The sequence below is a fragment of the Watersipora subatra genome, chromosome 1 (assembly GCF_963576615.1).
Source record: "Watersipora subatra chromosome 1, tzWatSuba1.1, whole genome shotgun sequence".
In the NCBI taxonomy this organism is placed as follows: Eukaryota; Metazoa; Bryozoa; class Gymnolaemata; order Cheilostomatida; family Watersiporidae; genus Watersipora; species Watersipora subatra.
Genome location: NC_088708.1, coordinates 8236216 through 8257118, shown reverse-complemented (window position 1 = coordinate 8257118; position 20903 = coordinate 8236216). Strand labels below are relative to the sequence as shown.

The 20903-nt window shown below is 37.4% G+C and overlaps 1 protein-coding gene across 3 annotated transcripts in view; it reads right to left on the bottom strand.

The window, feature by feature from the left end:
- The window catches only part of LOC137399872 (SCY1-like protein 2), a 31823-nt gene extending 11493 nt beyond the window's left edge, over nt 1-20330 (bottom strand). For 2 of the 3 annotated variants that reach the window (XM_068086127.1, XM_068086144.1), the window contains exons 1-14: nt 20013-20330; nt 19017-19174; nt 18740-18842; nt 17747-17938; nt 16689-16898; nt 13346-13372; nt 11541-11657; nt 10401-10529; nt 8032-8220; nt 7214-7453; nt 6695-6830; nt 2126-2247; nt 1597-1820; nt 1302-1454 (exon numbers count right to left, since the gene is read on the bottom strand). In XM_068086127.1, the coding sequence (XP_067942228.1) occupies nt 1302-1454; nt 1597-1820; nt 2126-2247; nt 6695-6830; nt 7214-7453; nt 8032-8220; nt 10401-10529; nt 11541-11657; nt 13346-13372; nt 16689-16898; nt 17747-17938; nt 18740-18842; nt 19017-19174; nt 20013-20162 (2150 nt within the window). In that variant the 5' untranslated portion in view covers nt 20163-20330. Of the gene's footprint in view, nt 1-1301; nt 1455-1596; nt 1821-2125; nt 2248-6694; nt 6831-7213; nt 7454-8031; nt 8221-10400; nt 10530-11540; nt 11658-13345; nt 13373-16688; nt 16899-17739; nt 17939-18739; nt 18843-19016; nt 19175-20012 lie in introns of all 3 variants that reach the window. The other variant, XM_068086135.1, reaches the window with a different exon arrangement.
- Between the last annotated feature and the right edge of the window lie 573 nt (nt 20331-20903).

Here is a 20903-nt window from a genome sequence, read left to right as displayed (position 1 = left end):
GTAAGCTGTCACATATTATTTATGATGTTTTTTTTCTGGATAAAGCAGAAGAGGCAAAACTAATTAATACTATTTGCTTGTTGAGAAGGTAAAACTGGAGGCCTTTAGGCCGCAGGAGTTGAACAAGTTTAATAGGACATTAAATTGATTGATGCCCTTTCAGCCTCCAAATGTTCAGTGAAAGCAATGACTACGTCCTTTGTATTAATCCCAAACTTTTCAAGCATATTTTGACAACTGCAATCGTTCTGAGTGGCTGTAAGAGATTCTTACACCTGGCGGAACCATGAGCCAGCAAGCCAGATTTACCAAAGAAGAGAGAAAAGAATGGAGGGATCCAATAATTAGTAGCTATCAGGCAAAATAAAGCAGAAGAGATGGTTGTCAAGCTGGAGAGGCGCTGCAGAAAAGGCATCGTATAGATTAGCCTTTCTAATGGAGGATTAACCAGATCGACCCTGGCGCTAGGAAAGTGATAGGAGCAAATGTTGATGGATGAGTCATGGACAGGTGAGAAAGCCCGTGTGGTATACGGAGGGGAGAGACAGATGAGAAGCGATGTTAGCCTCGCTCGTGAAGCCTTCAGAGCTGGCGGGTGTCACGGATTAACAGAAGTCTTTCAGATTAAGTCTCAAATAATATTAAAAACTTTTCACTGATGCAGGAACAGCACGGTGTTGTAATAATGAGCTAATAGAGAAGGCAGTTTGGAGCTGAGGGCAGTGCCGGTTGGCTTGTGTTAGGTAATAGGAGAGTAATTTATAGGTTGATTGATACTGTCAGATGCTAAAGAGGAATTGATGTGACACAGAGACAAACATCTGACACTGGAGGCGCCAGGCTGACTGCCCACCACTCCATCGCGTATACATGCCTGCCAGGTGCTCTCTTACGTACTGACTAATCAAACCTATATTATTGTCTCTAACCTTTTGGGGATTATTTCTTTTTTAACATAATTTATGCAGGATTGTAACGATTTCCACTAATAGTTTTCTGACAGCCGAGCTGAGAACAGAAATGAGAGTGAATTACCATACAGGATCTCAAGTCTTAGCAAGGCAGATAACTGTCTCCGAAGGCTCTGCCCAAAAACTGTTTTCTTTTAAAAAAAGATGTGACATCGCACCCTACCCGAGACCGAGCTCACATGCCACCCAAAAATTAGAGCATGCCCAAGCCTAACACAACTTAAAAACTAAATGACTTGAAAGTGAATATCGCAGATACAAATCACTAAATCAACATATTGTGGTCTGAGAAACCTAGCGCTTGCTGCAAGGTAACAACTCAAAACTCACAAAAGTTTTCGGCTATGGTCAGCTGCCATTTCCGGAGATGATCGCTGACTTTGACCCTTCTGCACGGAAGGAGAAAGCGGATCCTTTGAGGTTGACTCGGACTGTCTGTTGAGGGCAAGGATTGGTACTTTCTGAGAGGAACTGTGGGAGGAACTGCAGGATAACATAGCAAATAGTTCTGAAACGTCAGCAGCTACTTGCTGTTCCACGTTTAACATTTGAGTGACACGCATCCATATCAACATTAATCAACACGATTGGCACAAACATATAGCCCAACTGTCTGTCTGTTTACCTAAAAGGGCTGTTGGAACGAGTGCTTCCACACTCGGAACCAGATACGGTTATAATTTTGCTCTGTCGACGCAAGCTTTCCTTTTTAGAGAGCGGCACCTTAAAGGCTGGGTCTGCTCCTTGTCCTCCGCAGTTGGAAAACTGCTTAGGCTCTGCTGGTACAGCCTTGGCAAGCTCTGCGCAAGGCTTCTCCATCGACCTGACCAGTTGTATTAGGGTCTGCCTCTGGTAAATGCATATACAGAAGGGTTACCCATTGATATGTATTACAACTCCATAGCGGCATTGAGGCTTAGCAATGTAAAAGCCACACAAAAGAAATTTTTTCATAAAAGAGTGGTCCCACAGCAATCTGACTAACAATGAACGTAAGAAGTTGTTCAAATTTCCAATTTTATTCTGAATATGCAAAAATAAAACCAATAACTGGCAACCACTAACTGGTAGCAATTTTATACAAAACTGTGTATGCAAAGTGTAGATAACTTCTACTAGCCTTGTGAAGTGAAACAAAATAGCGGATAGATTACCTGGGCGGTACTTAAACCATCTGAAGCTATTAGCCTTTCAACGGCGAAAGACAACTCCTCTTCTATGAAAGCCTCTGAGAGATAGTATTTGGCGCGGTGAGAGATCATGGTCATAATGACGTCTGTAGATAAAAAACAGCATAACCATAGTCTTGTCAAACGGAAAGGAGTACCAGCAAGTGCTAACAACCACCCTCCAATTACTGCTCATAGTGTCAAATGATAGCAGTTTCAGCTTGTTGATGTCATGAACTGTTTTTAAATTTTTTGTTCTCAAATCCTGTTACACTTTGATGTACATTTTGGTATAACTGCTGTCGAACTTATTACAGCTTACTACAGTAAGCAGGATCACTCTTAAAGATGTGAGTGCATCAAAAAAGTCGATTAAATAAAATTAAGACCAATGAAGGGCTAAAAAATCAGCTACAATTTGATGTCATCTTTGTCTTTGCAGACCAACCCTGTCTAGAGATACAAGCGTTTGAATGAGGCCATCATTTAAAACGCTCAGATTTGAGCGAGTGCTTCATTCGTGACGTAACGAGTGATACATGTGAAAAGAGTCCATGAGCGATAAATATAAGATCTTTTCTTTAGCCAATCATCAGCGCAAAATCTTTAGATAGGTCATAAAAAATGTTATCACTCGTAAAAAGCGATGTCTGTGATCTCGAAATTAGGGACTTTACTTTATTATTAGATCGCATCGACATTGATATTTACTAAATAAATTAACATCGTTAATTTAATGAATTACTCGATCGACACGTTTTATTGACGAACAGTAGAATTGTAACAATGCTTCCAGTTCCTGCGAAGGTGACTCTGAGTTTTCTGAGCATCAGGCGGTTAAAATTTAGGGCAGACAGCTTATAGTTATAGCTGACAGGAGTCAGCAGCGTTATGCTACAGAGGAAGATAGGAGAATGGAGGTAAATTTATCTTTTACTTCGAGTCTCCTATAGATATGCTGCTGTGTTTATATTTAGATTATATTTCCCTGTTTGAGACTATAATGTAATTTCCTGGGCGCTGTGCGAGATACAAATGCACACTGAGTTCTTGACGGCTTCTTTTTAATCTATAGTATCTAGCAATACAATGGCTTAGATTGTTAAACAAGTGTTAGATATACCGTAAGTCCTCATGCTCAAGCCACGCGGTTTGTGCTCAAAAACAGATGACTCACGAAGGAAAAAATAATTCTCGAACAAGCCGTCTGTGGTATCTAGCCGCCCTTCCCAACAAGCCGCATATGCCCACAGACCGCGGCTAAAGACTGAGGTTTTGTCATCTTTGACCCCTTTGGGAGCAAGAGTGTTGAGACGGGTTTCGCTATACCCCCATGCTCTTGAATAAGAAAACAGGCTACATCAGTATATGTGAAAAGAATTTTCTTTTTCTTCCAAGTTCGAATTAAAATTTCTGAACCCTTGCATCAAGAACTTACTTGCCGTGTCCCAGCTAGATTTTTATTGTGCTGTTAGAGGGCTTCATGTTTATGGAAAGATGCCGGACAAGAATGAAAAGATGTTAATAACCTATGACTGTGGTGAGTTAAACATTAACAGTTATTACACAACGGTTATCATCTTCATAGATAGAAGTTTCGTTTGGAATTTAAATTTATTAAAAAAAAAAACAAAAAAAACACCCAAGAAATTTAATGTCATGAATTCAAACTAAATAAAATCTTCACTGATAATTTGAATAAGATTGTGAGGTTAGCTTATCCGGTTTGCCTCTGTCTGTCGTTCGGCTGAAAGAAAAATCCCATATTTTAATGAAAATTAGAAGAAAAAAAACATACTGGTGATAATATGATGAAATATAAATTAAATAAATTTTTGAAAAACAATCTGGTCATTTCGCAGTTGAGAAGCAAATTCTTCTTTAGTCTAAAGTATTCCATAAACATGACCTTGAAAATAAACGAGTATGTCGCCAAAATCCCGTACATAAAAGTGTATCATGAATGCGATTCTATGGTTATAACGCGGAAGCTGAGCAGAGACCACATTTATCGAGAAGCCGCCCTGAGCCCCGCGTAAGTTTTAAAAAAACGACTTTAGACTTTAGTTTTAAAAAAAACGACAAGCCGCGCGGCTTAAGCATGAGGACTTACGGTACTAAAGGTAGTAATTTTAGTACTCATGAATACAATCACTAATTAATAAAATTATAACTTTTTGCTATCACCAATCATCGTTTCCCAACTTTCTTATCGTTTCACCTAGCTATAATATTTGCTTCAAATTTTCTTTGGCAGTTTTAGATAGTAAATTAGATTTATGATAAGACTTTATTTTCACTTCTCACTTGTACAAAGTGAGGAAAATTGATTGATCAATGCTCATCTTTAAGTCCTGGAAACAAAGCTTCGAATGGCGTACTTATGCTTTTGTCAACCATTCATTCATTTTTAAAATTTCACTTGCAATCTATCTAACTCCCAATTTGAATGCTTTCTGTAAATACGCGTTAGAACAACATAGCTATAAATGAAATATATTTATTGCATTTGTTTTATTGATTACAGGATGTTTATGTGGTCCCACCAGCGGAGCAGCCCTGTCAGTGTGGAAACTGTCATAAATGAGAAAGAGAGACTTGAATGCGTGCTGCATAAACCATGATATGTTTTGTTTGAGTTTGCTGCAGTAGATTAATTTGTCCTATTATATGAGCTGAAACTATGTGAGTGGCCACGACTTGGATAGATATTTTTAATAAAAGCTTTATGCCAAGATGAAAATTTTTTGGCTTGTAAAAATTGTATAATAAAACAATATTGTTGAAGATAATGCAAAACATGATTTGCAGATCATTGAATAGATCATAAGCCCTGTTGCTACCTTGTCTGATAGATGAATTTATGAAGTGCAATCAGAGCTGTATTGACAGGTACTTCTGCATAGCTCGACTCAATTCCAACAGACCAAATAAAAAACTCAAAATAATTTTATGCTTCCTGCTACTAAGTGAAAACAGGTGAGTCCACAAACTGCCAACCAGGTGTAAGAATGGCTTTATTAACCCTTTGCCAGAATCAGTGGGTTGATTTATTTAAAAGAAATTGACGCTTCGCGTTCACTATTTCGGTCAACTTATTAAACCATTTGTTTCGTACTTGAATCAACTAATCAAATGTGACCAGTGAACTTTTTTCTACAAATTGACACCAATAATGACTCGATAACATTGACTATACATTACTTTTTAGGAATGCAGTTGGTTTCGCCATAGATTCGAACATATTCTTTTCCAAGACGCAGCTTGCTTATTTTACTTAGTAACTAGTTTCCGGTGTGAGTAGCGACAGAACTGCGCTGATACAAAGGCCGCGATGAAATAAGTTGACTCGAGGACCTAATTACCGTAGACTAGTAGAATTGGTAGTCGGTACTCAGATGTTTACACAGCATTTAGTGAAGCTAATATGACAAATTTTTAATTTCCTTTATTTGAGGCGTTTGAGACATTGGTAATAATGTATCTGTAGCTGGATTTAAAATTTTATTCTAGCCAACATGAGCAAATACAAAATAAAGTATATGCCAATAGAGCCGCGTAGGACTAGACTTTTATCGCAATAGCCGATGTGAATACGAGAGATAGAGACAGATTGTATCACTAGTTAGATCATTTTGGGCAAGTCTGGGCATGTCTTTTTTCTGAGCGTTTTGACCGCAATCAATTTTTGTCGCATTTAAATCTGCAAATATCTTGACAATGAGATCGCCTAAAACAACAAACAACATCTCAACAGATAGACAAAAAGAATACTTTCTTTTAAAATCAACTAAAATTTGATGCAGTCACATCTTTAATGTCTCGAGGGTGTAAAGGTATATGCATTTTCTTAATCTAAAATTTGAACGAACAGCAAGTGGTTAATGAGAGATTAACGAATTTTAATAGCATGTGATACTTTTTTGGGTAGAGTTAATTTCCCACGATATAAAAATCCCTCAAAATTATCAGTTGTAAAAAAAGAAAGGTAACAAACATATCTGTGAAAAAAGCTCAGATTTGTCTAGGAAATATTATTATTTCTGTTTGCTTGTTGAAGGCAGATGAAGCATACATTAAAACAGTCACATTGCAAAAAAATATATTATTTTATACAAAAATTGCAATTTAATGGTTCATGGTCAGCATTAGTTCCCATTAAGCTGAGAGGTCACTGTGATCAGCAACAATGACCTTTATTGTGACATACAGTTGCAGGGGGAATGATGAAAAGAAGCCATTCAACTTGCTGTCTCTCACACTGAATATAGTTCAAATTATATTTTTACATTTTATTTTTAATTTTCACCGGCTTTTTTACTGAAACTTACAAAATGTAAATTTTTCCAAAATTTTTGGATGTTAAATGTTAAAAATCTTTTCGTATGTTGAGACGAAGATTTGGTTAAATTTTACAGCCTATATCAAGAAATTCACATGTACAAGTGAGGATAAATCGAGTTTGACTGTGCTCTAATATCCTTCGGAGAATATCACACTGACCTACTCCTACTCTATAATAGTACACAACACGACTAGACTGAAAATACTCACCCCGAACCAGATCGAGAATGTCAATATGTTGGTGAATGAGTTGCACAAACCAACTGGTGAAATGCTGAGAAAGATCCTCCTTGCAGATGGTAGACAGCCAAATGAGCACTGAGCTGAGAATACTTTTGCATAACTCCTTTAAAGATCAAAATAATATAAACTTCAGAGTATTAACTGCTCCAACCCTTTAAGTGGTTGAGAGAACTTGACTCACTCGCCAAAAGCAACAATCAATCAGATTTGAGATGCTGGTAAGAACTACGCATGCTCCAACACTTGACCGTTGCATAAAATGATAAACTGATTCAGGAAATCTGGAAGTAACTTTTTCGTACTGATTTGAAAGAAACATATCTTTAAAGGTCAAATGTTTGATCAGGTTTCACATGATAAACAATAAGTTACTGATCTCTTCAACTGATCTCTTCAACTGATCTATTCTCTCTATGTATGTATCTACTAACCACCACCCACCTCTCTACAACAGGTACTTGAATCAGAATAGAAAGACAGACTTACCTTATGTCCGTGTCTCCAGTGCAATACAAAGCACTTTTTCACTTCATCGATAAGCTCCGATGTGAGCACAGTCACTTCAACATTCTTCTTAACAGCGTCAGTAATGGCGACCAGAGTCGAACTAAGTTTACCTTCATCGGCGAGTCCAAGATAAACTACTGGTAGAGGGCTGAAGAGACTACTGTGGAGGTTGGCCTTGGTAAACAGGAGTGGCATGTACATCATCAACACCTTATGAGCCTACAAGGTGAGTCAGAGGTCTGATATGGGCAACAACCTAAATTGGTAGAAGCAAATTCACAGGTAAGCTATGACCGCATAGGCATAGCTAGGTTGTGTGATATGATTTTATTAATGTAATTTTTTGTATAAGTACAACCTTCTTACATGAGATTTTAAAACAGTAAATAGCAAACAAAACATTGCTTACCTTCGGAGTGTGAGTAATCAACTAAGTACTTAGCTAAAAAGTTTAGCAACGAAAATTAAGAAAACATCGATGAATAACTGCAACATGCTTTGTTGTCAAGAACGTATGTGCTGCCAACCAAACTCTGTCAGCTAACCAAACCAATGAAAAACATTTTTTATTTTAAAGCTACTCTGAAAAACAGTTCCAACTGATTAGTTGAATTCTCTTCTTTGACATCTATGTGAGATATTACAATAAAATTTTAATAGAAAATGTGCCAACATCCATGAACAGACAACTCCAACTTTCCATTTAATTTGAGATCTTGCTGTGCTATGTAATGGACCCCAGGGCTGCAAGGTTGACAAAGCACAAATATAGCCTTATATATTCTATATATACAAACTTCGGGAGTGAGTTGGCAGGCTGTGTTTAGCTCGAGAACCCGGTTGATGAGCTGAAAAACAAGTTGGGTGCAGCTGGCAGAGAGAGATCGGCTAAGGCAGTGTATAATTGACTGGATAACACCCGGGTGAAAATGTGACAGCTCCAACTCTTGGCTCACTATTGGCAGCACGTGTGTGAGCAGCATTGTCTAAAACAGAACCGGTGCAAATTGCATGATATTTCACCTAGCTCAACGAATAGGTCAAGTGCCTGTACAGTACTCAAAGTCTGCGTGACAAGAGCAATGACCTACCAAGTTGATTATTGAAATCAAGGGCAGTAAGAGACGAAGAGGAACCGAACTATAGCCATAAAAAACATACTTATAGTAACCATAGGACCTGACAACAAACACATGCTTTGAAGAATCACATTTGGCTACCTATAGCAAGTGATTGACAAACTCATGCATTTTTGAAATGCAAATACTACTACAGTGGGGTTACGATGAGTTATGGGTTACGATGCCCTCGGGTTACGATGTCGATGTTATTTGATTTTTTTGCCTTACAACGTGAAACAACAGTTTTTCATCCTCACCATACAAACCATACAAACCATACAAACCATACAAACCATACAAACCATACAAACCATACAAACCATACAAACCATACAAATCCTATTTTGCCATACAAATTCAACAAAATTTTTGCTCGAAATTCAAATTCGGCAGTCGGTGTGCTTATTATGCTGAAATGACAAAGATGCTAATATTCTGCTCACCCAAAACCTTCTCACAACGCCTAAAAGAGATACGATGACCTATTTCTTACAGTTCAGCATTCCTTGTGTGAAAAGTGGTAATACAGTCAAACAAGGATAACTCACCCTCGGATAGCTTGAACACATGGTTAACTCGAACGGATTTGTTCGGTCCGTTCCCACGCAATGATAAATTGCTTTAAATAATTCGACTTTAACTTCATTAACTTGAACAGTTTTTTGCCCAGTTTTTTGGCTACCGAGACGGTTGATATCGCTTTAGTATATCCCTTTATTCCAAGCCATAGAGATAAACCTCAACTTTTAGTAGTTCATAGATGTCGTTATTACCATCATCGGCAAAATATTTTTGTCAACAACTTTTCTAAAGGCTTGGTGAAATTTGATTTATACCAAACATCCGTTTAGCGATGGTCCTACGAAGGCAAGGAAAAGCGAGGTAACCTTCGCATAAACTTCAAGAAAAATCGGCAAAATTGATCTTGGTTAAAACGCTAAAAAGAAAAAGATGTCTTTTCTTCTGAGCATTTCAACAGCGATCAAGTTTTGCCAATTTTAATCTGAAAACGTTCTGGCAGTCCTACCACATAAAACAACAAACAAATCTCAAGTGATAGAAAAATCTCTATACTTTCTGATAAAAATTTTCTAAACTTTACATTAAAAGCATTTAAAACAAGCCATTTATGCTTTTGTTTATATTATAGTTTGTATATGTACATATATCTACTAATAAATACATAGACTTGTATAACTCAAACACTTTCACTCGGCTCCATGAAGTTTGAGTTATCTATAATGTTTGACTATATTTTTTTTAAACCAGTAGCAAAAATGGAGTTGCGATCCCTTCAGGCAAAGTATTAGACAACTTCTTTTAGCCTGCTAACAAAAACCTACTTCGCTACGTATTAACCTAAATTTCAAATGCCCAGTAACATAATTAGCATTAATACGCTTTCTATATTTACTCATTACATGTACCAGACATGTCACGTCACTCCAAAGGTACAGTAATAAAATTTAATTTCTCCTTTCGATGGCCATTAAATGGTAACGTATTCAAGAGGCCATTTTCAAGAAAAGCATTGCTCTGGCTTTCTTGTCGAATTAGGTGGGAAAAGGTTTTAATGAGGTCGGCTAAAAATTATGTTCAAAACAAAGCCGGAAACCGATAAGGGATAAAATTTTAGCGATGAAAAAGTTCAAGTTGATTAAAATAGTTTAAAAAACACATGCTAAAACTTAGCGTCAAGTGTGTATTTAAGGGTTGACTTGCAACAGAATTCACATTACAGTTATTTGGTAGCAAAAGATTCACCATGTCTTACTCTGCTGTGTTGTATGTGCAAAATATGTCGAAACGTGATTACAAGCTCTTAAAAGCTCAAAAACGAACAGTTAATCACTGCCATCACAAAACTGATGTAAACTTGATGTAAATGATTCATTATTAATACAATTTTGTGGACAGTTTTCTACTGATCAATTGATATTATGGGTTTGTAAAGATCAAGGATTATCAAGTGGTGGGCAAATGGAGGTGACCTTCAATTAGAGGTTTTACGGTGTATATATTGACTTTAAATCGAATTTGATTACCTGAGGTAGGTGCTTGGTGCACTCAGGTAATTCCTTGGAGAGCACAACTCCTCTCTCGGCTTCTGTCAGAGTCTCAAAGTGATTGAGTCTTTTTAAGTACTTGATGAGCGGATCATGATAATAGCCGAGCTACAAAGGAAGTGCAATGAGAGTCGTCTTACTCCGTATGCAATGCTCAATCTGATGTCACACTAGAGAGCGCGTGACAATTAGGAAATAATTGTCTAGTGGTGCCATGCCTGTTCACCAAGTGCAATCTTTAATCCTTACAATCGAATAATGGAAAGATAGCCTATCCTAGTATAATACACAACCGTGAGTGCATAATCAAATCTCGTAAAAATGCTTAATGACGCAACTAAAGCTTTGCTCAGCAGCATACGACTTAAGGACAGCAACATGACACAGTAAAATATTCCATCACCGTACGCACATTTCACTCGGAGAAGTGTGAATGCTGCTAAGAGAGACTTCGTCAAGCATGTTGTGGATATAATTTTTGAAATGCTTTAATAACTTCCTTATAAGCAAATTAGCTGGGCAAATGAGGCTTTACTTCAAAACACCAATCATCCTGCCATCATTATTCTTGAGGGACACAATTTAAAGCTCCGATAATGCTAGTTATGTATTCAACACTTGCATCGCTTCTACCCAGTGCAGTGATGCATCACACAACCACGCCTGGCAACAACATCAATAAAACACTAAAAGCGTGTCTAATTTGGTGAGAACAGCGCGAACACAAATTCTTGGTCCAAACTAACGAAAATACCCTAGCTGACATATACTCCTAGACTAAATAACTGCACGTATGAAGGGTAGTGTCCCTGCTGCTGATATATCGTTACATCAAACAATACCAATGCATGATTCATTCATTTACATACAGTGTAACATAGTTATAATCTACCTGGATAACGGAAATGTATGGCTATATTGGAGTTTTGATCAACTCAAACCCATTCCATTATGCAGGCTTACGGCCTTAGACAACCTGATAGAGTCAGATAGCCATGCTGTAATGTGCTTAAATAATGTCCATGGTGTCTACAACTGTCGATGTTCGCAAAGGAAAACGTTAACAAAAACAAGAGCTAACAGCTACAGACAAGCGCTGACAAATGGTGCACTACTGACCATCATGAGCTGCTGGGCTGTCGGCCGAGTATCTATGTCAAAGCTGATCATCTTGGAGAGACCATGCTGTAAACCTTGCGGTATCTTAGACTTGATGGCATTGTAGGCGCTTGTCATCTGTAGAGCGGATAACTCCATTACAGGCCAACAAACCAAAACTTGAATATTCTATTGGTACTGAATACTAACACCTCACGACACTTTTACATGGATTTCTATTTGACAAGATAGGTTATTGACACAATTCACAATAGGTTATGTTATTGACGGGATGAGGACTGGAAGGATACGTCAGCGATAAGACAGCGATGACTAGTAATTCTGTCAAGTTTTATATTAGATTTGATTCAAGGAGCTGCCCAGACCATTTGGTTAATGTGCTGCATCGGCTTTATTAAGGAGAAATTAACGAGACTAATTAAGCAGAAGGCAAGTGCTGCACTGGCTGCCTCCAAGTGAGCTGTGCCTGGCGCTTGTCACAAACACTCGCAATCACATGAATTGCTGCTTGATCAAGCTAGCGACTAAATGATGGTGAAACAAATTTGTCAAGAAGTGATGTCACTTGCGCGAAGCTTCGCAAAACCTTTGTATAAAAGTAATCATGTATTCATACCTCAAGTGCAAAGTGGCTTCTATATACATATACGGAAGTCATTTATATTTAAAAACCCATCACCTTTTTCAGATTGCACAATTTTTTATGATAATTCTTTTTGTTTCAATAATGCCATAGTTTTTTCACAACAAAATATATACCTCAAGATCAGCAAAATAATAAAAGCTCATAAAAATATGGGATGAGGTGCGATTTCTCGGCCTAAAATTGTAAATAGACAAGAGAGGTGTCTAGAATTAACTGAATGCAAACGGCAGCGTAACCATTCGTAGGATAAATCTTTATAATGATAAGGTCAAGTACGGTCAAACCCCAACTAATAGCCACCATAACTTACAACTTTCCAGTATAAAACAAAAAACTTCTGTAAAAATTTGGCTCTACATCTGAAGTATTTTCCAAAACACAAGTTATTTTAAACATCGCAACTTCGTAAGCAAAAGCGAAGAGACTATTGAAAATCAAAAAATAATAAAGAATATATGAACTAAATTAGCATAAATCTTAGCTAGTCTAAGTTGGAGTGAGTTACGGTGCGTGTTCTTACCACTGCCTCTACCTATGAACTTATTCATCACTCAGTCTAAACTGTTGTTAGGAAGTCTCTAAATTAATGTAACAATACAAATTTTTATTTGATTATTACTTTATTAATTCAATTTGTATTTTTGTTTTTTACTTGATCTTACTTAAGGACTTTGTTCTATTTACCTACAGTATTAATTACAGAAGCACCATTCGTTGTTGGGCTGTAGAACCAATTACAGTGCATTTTCATAGAAGGATCCACTTCAACACGGGGCAGTTTTATCTTATAAAAGCAGATCTAACTTTGTATGTGGATGTTTGCCGGGAGTATTAGGATCTTTTCACCTTAGCTACTTTGTACATTAGCTAGTGACACCAAAAAGAGTCTGTCGGCTAACCTAATCAAAACCTGTCTGATCAAAAACTCTCAGACAAAACTTACCCTAAATATTCACGAAAAGAAATTAGAATGCGAGAGAATAAAACAGTTTCATATAGAAATGTCTGACAGCCCTGGCAATGAGTCAGGTCTACTGCAAACATCGAAGCATATTTAGAATACCCTAGAGACACGGTGTGAAGCTGTGAACAAGCATTGCCAAGGGAGTCAAAGATGTTTTTAGATGCGAATGTGAGATTATAAAGACTAAGTACTCACCCGTTCATTGTAGAGTTGGTGCACTTCCTACAAGAAAGAGAGGAGTTTATGTTGCTCTAGCTCCTGGTAATGGAGCAAAATATCTCAGCGAACTGAATGAGACAGACTATCACAGACTAGTAACTATCACAGACTAGTAACCATTTACTTCTCATGCACCACATTACAAAATAACACCATACACATCTAGGTTCCATGTACATGTAATATATGACACCATCTATGTATTTAGGCTACACGTACATGTAATACATGACACCATCTATGTATTTAGGCTACATGTACATGTAATACATGACACCATCCATGTATTTAGGCTACATGTACATGTAATACATGACACCATCCATGTATTTAGGCTACACGTACATGTAATACATGACACCATCCATGTATTTAGGCTACATGTACATGTAATACACGACACCATCTATGTATCATCATAAATAACTTATCTTGCATGAATGTAACATGAAGGAAAGCAACATACTGTCAAACTCTTTGACATACAAAGTAAATCCGCTCCTACATTTGCGTCACATTATAAAGAGTATTAGAAGATCACTTTGTGGTTTATTAAAAAAAACAATGCTATATACTTGAAGGAGTTAAATTGGAGCGTTATAGACCAAAATTATATTAAACATTGTACAAAAATAAATTATTTAAATGAATAAAGTAAAAAAATTTTTTATTAGTTAATTTACCTCAGAGACACGGAAGGAAAGTGTAGGCTCAGCAGTGCTTTCATGTATAGGTAGTGGCTGGTAGGAGTATGCGGTTAGTAGGTGGCTGGTAGGAGTATGCGGTTTAATTTACTTTAACTTATACTAAATATAATTTAAACATAATTAATAACATAATTAATATATGTATATATAATTTTTAATATTTTTGCTCTTTTCCAATTTCTCCGAGTTTTTTTGGATTTACTTACAAAACTGTAGTGTTTCATTCAGTTTTGTTTTACTATAGAATTTAAAAATTATTCATTTTTAAAACTATGGAAATTACTCATGTACTAAATATTTGCTTGAATCTTACGGTGCATGTTAAAAGAAATTGGTCTGTAAAGGTGATTGCCAGTCAAAATTTGATCGCACATGCAATGTCGATTATACTAAAACAACTAGATTTGGTGCATAAATACGGAGATCATACATGGCCATGGCTTCTCTTATTACATCCGCAGGAATGTGAGCCACAAGTAAACAAGCTCCGGACTTGTTATAGAGAATCGTGAATAAATAATGTGAATAATAATAATGTGAACCTAGAGGAATAATTCCCATTGTACTGTAAGACAATGAGTGGGCGATTTCAGTCTATTCCCTCTATAGACATGAATAAATGATATGACAGAATCACTGACAGGCAGAGCGCGCATGGTGATACTCCAACAGAGGAACCAATGTCTGTGAAACAACTCGCCACCTCTGCTAGCTCGGCGTAAAACATAGAGGGAAACTCTAAGACAGTAATATGGCATAGAGGGAAACTCTAAGACAGTAATATGGCATAGAGGGAAACTCTAAGACAGTAATAAGACATAGAGGGAAACTCTAAGACAGTAATATGGCATAGAGGGAAACTCTAAGACAGTAATATGGCATAGAGGGAAACTCTAAGACAGTAATATGGCATAGAGGGAAACTCTAAGACAGTAATATGGCATAGAGGGAAACTCTAAGACAGTAATAAGACATAGAGGGAAACTCTAAGACAGTAATATGGCATAGAGGGAAACTCTAAGACAGTAATATGGCATAGAGGGAAACTCTAAGACAGTAATATGGCAAAGATAAAAATGGGAAACACAAATAAAGAGTTAACGAAGAGCAAGGAATAAAGATGTAAGAATCTAAGAAGAAAACCAGTTTTATTGGCCTAAATGTTTGAGGCAGCACAAGTCAAGTACCTAGTCAAGCTATCAATGCAATGGTATTCTATACTATACATACTGATAATCCTGTGAAATTAAAAGCAATAATGCAAGTTACTCAGGGTCCCAGGGGAACCACAGGTGAACCTCGGGTGAACCACAGGTGAACCCCAGGTGAACCCCAGGTGAACCTCAGGTGAAAGAGAATGAGTGCAAAACAAAATTATAGTCATTTACATCGGCATTTGAAAGCTTCTGATTTCGATCAAATTGGATTTCAGCCATTAAATTTGAGAACTTCACGCCTAGGACTTTGATAAAAAATTTAGCAATCTACCATATGTTACTATACTTAAATCTGTACTTCTATAATATACTTCTACTTATATCTGTACTTACTGTACTTTATTATACATAATCTTTGCTAAAATTCGTAATTAGACTCCTTCATTAGAATATTTTAAGATTGTAACTTTAGCATAGGCCTTCACTGCTTTAATGTTATCTTAAAACTGGTAGAACTAAAACATATAAAATGCTTTGTTTTTTCATGATCTTAGGAAACTTGTATTAAAATAAAACACACAGTCTATTTCTACACTTTGTTATTTATGGTATACAGTACAGAGACTCTGAGTGAACAAGGCTAAGATACAAGGTGCTACAGATACAGCAGTACAGTACATTCCTCAAGCTAGTCTAGTTTAATAATAGAATATTATGAGACAATCACTGTATTTTACATATATGTATTACCTATTCTCATATTACATGTGTGAACAGTTTTTGGTGTAAAATGGTAAACGCTTTAAAAATTGTTTTCTAAACTTGGAAAGGATTAAAATTATTAATATTAACTGTAATAAAACAAATAGTTTTAGATTTCGAACAAATTGTTTTTTGAACAGCCTTCTGGAATGGATTATGGTTAAAAACCAATGTACAACTGACTATACAAAGCAAAAAGTGACAGCGGCAAACGTGAAAAGAATTTGCTAGCAATGCTAACATCAAAGGGTTTAGTACTAGCATAGATTTATATAAATATTTGATGCATTAGCAAGAGAAATTATCAGGAGAATACGACTTCTAGCAGTGTCATTCGAGTCACAGAAGAGAATGAATAAAGCAAACAGTCACAAAGCTACCCATCGGTTTTGCACTCTCACTGGAGAATTGAAAGTCAGCTCAACAATAGTAAACACTTGACTAGGTAAATTGTAATAATATAACCAACATAGATATACATGTACTTTACCGACAGCCTGAACAGAAAGTTTTGCAATCTTTAGACGATGGAAGTAAACACTTTTTTAGTTAAACGGAGCTTTTGGGATAAGCGACTAAAAAGTCAGCGTTGAGAGTCAGCTGTAACGGCTGAACACTGATATATAAACATTCTTAACCAACGTCGTCTGAAAGAGCACAAATGGTACGAATGAAAGATCAATGATGACTAACCTTGGTCGAATTACGACGCAACTCGCTGATAACTGCTGTGCCTTCCATAAGAGAGATGGCGTTGTTGTAGACATACGTGATGACCATGCCAAGGGAGAAGATGTCACTCTCTTGAGTAGGTGTGCCCGTGAACAAGCACGGATCAATAAAGTTTATATCCGGCTGCAGAAAGTCTGCGCTAACAGAGTCTTGTTTGCCTTGGTTTATTATCTGAGAAAAGTCGACAACATAAAACAGATAGAACAGCAGCATCTGATATCTACTCTTAGATTATAAACAACAGCCTGGGCCTAATATACATTTAGTTGTACCAGCCATGCTGAGAGTCTCATATAAGAACCCTTTGACTTGCCTCTTCCTTTAGTTATCACAACTCATACAGATCTAAGAGGGGATAACTAGAAATGGATGCCCTTAAGGCTCGTTCACACTATATCGCCATATTTCCGTATCTCGGCGTTGATGCCACAATACTTTGGTGATCGTCGATGATAACCATATTCACACTATCACAAACTCATCCGTGTTTGCATCAGTGACGTAGTATTCTCATTTTCCTTTTTAAATTTTCGCGAAGAAACCTCTTAGTTTTCGCATGACTGAAATCAAATACTAGTCCCGCAGCAACGGTCACAAATGAAAATAAATAAATCACTCTACCGGTGACTGCAAATTACCATCGCCAAAATGGTTTACGTTTGAAAGGCGGTCGTCGATGTTTAACGAAATATCGGGAAAGTTTGACAGCTGCAAACTTTCCCGACGTGTCCGCGTTGCTTCGTCGATGCCATCGGTTTACGGTTTACATAATCGACGATAGATGCCGAAAGGAAAATGCTGACTTACGTCGATATAGTGTGAACCAGCCTTTACTGCTTGCTATCACTCTCTAGGCTTGAAGATGCGATGAGTCTTTCGATTTAACATGATTTAACTTGATAAGCGTACACAATTTGTTTAACATATAAACATAATGAGAGTGAATTAAAGGTTTAACATTGCAATTGTGTATAAGATTAGGAGCTAAAGGGTCAAGGTCAAAAAATGTAACAACTCACCAGCTGGTGCGGGGCTTCCGCTTGCATAACAAAGTGGAAACCAGAAAGGCGCCAACAACCATTGCTGCATACGACAATGTTACGCGGGGAAACATCGCAATGCACCATGGCTTCGTAAAGGTGGAGATAGGAAAGTGCCTCGGCTATTTCTATCACCCCGTACTTTATCTCCATTTCACACAAAGTCATCTTCTACAAAATCAAAACATGATATCAAGTGACATTCCCTAGCAATTTATAACTATTGCCATGGCATCCAGCCAAGGAAAATCATTTGCCGATAAAGCATGTGCCGGATTGCTGATGTTGAGAACGGAGCGCTTCCGAAGATGTTCGCAATGAAGATGCCCTTCCTGATATGTGCCATTATTTACGCAAGACCGAACAAAACAAGAGAAGGAATATTGTCACAGTAGGCAAGTAACTGAGTAGGTTGCGGAGGCCTGTATATATCAAGTGATTTTACGCGTGGGTTTTGAGTATCAAACTATATGTAAGTTGTGTAATACCCACATAACTAGAATGAAATGAACTTCCTATGATGAGTATATACAAGTGCTCTCCTTCATGCCCCAAACATTACCTTGTTATGAGTACATTACCTTCATATCATTGAGCAAAATATTTTTTTGATAGCCTAAATGTACCGAGAGTGTTTACAAATGTGGTTTGGGAGAGTGCCTAACTAATGCGCGTACCCCCTGAGAGTAGAATTACATGCTACGTTAAGTTTTATGTCTAACTATTGCTTATCTTTCCAATTGTTGCTGACCTATCAAAGATTCAGCTTCGAGCATATCAAAAAAGACAATAATCTATTGAAACTTTTCTATGCATACCTCCATATCGCGAAAGAACTATTTTTAGAGTCAACGATTCACATATAGCTTTTTAAGTAATACATTAATCATTGCTTTCTTACAACTGAGTGAACCCAACCCTACGATGAGATGGCAACACGTGTGCCTGCTGTCTTCAACTACTGAAGCTTACATTAAGAACGGCAGCGTGTGATTGGCTGATATCATAAGGATAATCTCCCATGATATTGGCAAGGCTGCCAAGCACTGGCTCCGAGGCGTAGGCCACATAGCGCCTACAACATTATGATACCCCAGTAGCATACATGGTATAATATCATGAGACCCCAATAGCATACACGGTACAACATTAGCTAAGTGTAGAGCAAACAATACACATAAAGTTGAAGAAGCATAAAAGCCGAACTGCAGCCAACACGAATGGTACAGAGCAGACAGGAAGTACAAACCGGTTCTCTTTGGCCGTCAAAACTATTCTAAGTGTAACATTGCTGTACTTCTGTATGTTTTGAATCATATCCACATGCTTCCAGACTGCATTGAGAATTGTCTTCTTCTGTTTGTGCTTGCGACAAACATTTTTGTCAAATACGAACACTGATACTTCCTGAAAGATCAACGAAATGTGAAGATGTAATACTCAGGTTGAATGCGCGTATCTGCAGCTCATATCTTGTTATGTTTGACATAAATGTAAATGACTCGAAGTTGGATAAGAAGCTGATGGCAACATCAGTGAGTATAAATATTGAGAATGTTTGTGTTTACACTTTGATGTCAGCACGGGCAGCAGATTGACTGAGCCTTTGACCAAGCTGTCCCAGTTTTCTGCTGGTAGACAGAAGCGTGAATTGATTATTGAGAGACTGGCTGTACACGAGCATGTTCAACTCCATAAATGGTCAGTCACCCAGCAATATACATGTAGATGAAATAGTACAATGGATCCAAAACAATTATTTCTACCTAGTTTTATATCAGGTAGCCAGTCTGCTGTTCTATGCATGTGTTTGGAATTCTGGATTCCTCAGACAATAGATGTGCGCAGACCCTTAGATTTCGCTCATGAATAAGATACTATACCTACCACAAGCTAACTAATAGTTTGCTGTAGCTGCAGCCGAACATGGCAAGAGAGAAAGTATGGTATAAACTAGTTAAGCACAAGAGTGTACAAACCATAAACAAATGCGAAAGTATTAAATACACATGAGTGTACAAACACAAGTGAGTATCCATTAGGTACATATGAGTGTACAAACACAAGTGAGTATCCATTAGGTACACATGAGTGTACATATATGTTCATGTACATATTAGGTACATATGAGTGAGTAAACATGTGAGCGTACATGTAAGTGTATACAAAATGTATACACTATACAATATACAAAATGGTAAGCAGACAAGTACACATGAATGATGAAATGAGTGCAGTAGCCTACCACTTGTGAAGATATCAGCTTTGAACGGTAAATCTTCCAGAGTCCACCAGTCGAACCGATGTACTCCTGCAGCGGAGCGAGATCGCTAAGAGGCAAATCGGAGGGTAAACCGCGGGGCTTGACCGAGAAGGGTGGCATGTTTACCTTCATACAGCTTCAAGTTCTATAAACTGAGAATACTCTTCCACATAAGATCTATTGATTAGACGCGTAATCGATGTTTCTCAGGACACCCAACTGATCGCCGCTGTTGAGAGAGATAGACTCCTGCAGCGAGTAGTCACTGCAGTTGAGTTAGCGTCTGTACCTGTGCTTTCCGATGAGAACCTAGAAAGATGTGCATGAGCAGTCGCCATGTGACCGCAATATATATCGATGCAAGCAAATGTAGAGGAACTGTATGGCCAACCAAGCATGCAATAGGTGTCCTTGCTGTACACAAAGAAAGGATTTTAGCATCTCTTTACAAATTAACAATTTATACAACGAGCCATGTTCGTATTACTATGGAAATAAATGCATATACGTGTGCCAGCTGAGGCATGACATCATGGAGCTTGCAATTTAATATGCAGAGCAATTGGCTAGCCGACTATAATACAAGAGAGAATGATTACTTTGATTGGAGTCCAAGAAATGCTGATATTGGACAGCAACTATCTTTAAACATGCATACGCCAACATAAAAATCTTCATGGAAATTTACACACAATCGTTGCATGTTTAGGATAGACTGACTTGAACAACAAAAGGGTTTGCTTCAACAGACTTTTAAGCTGCGTGAGGAATGTGTGGAACGAAGAGCTGGGAGAGGTGATGATTCACTTATTTTGGCAAGTGATATGCAAATTTTTTGCTATTCTGAGAATATATATACAAGATCAGAGTTTT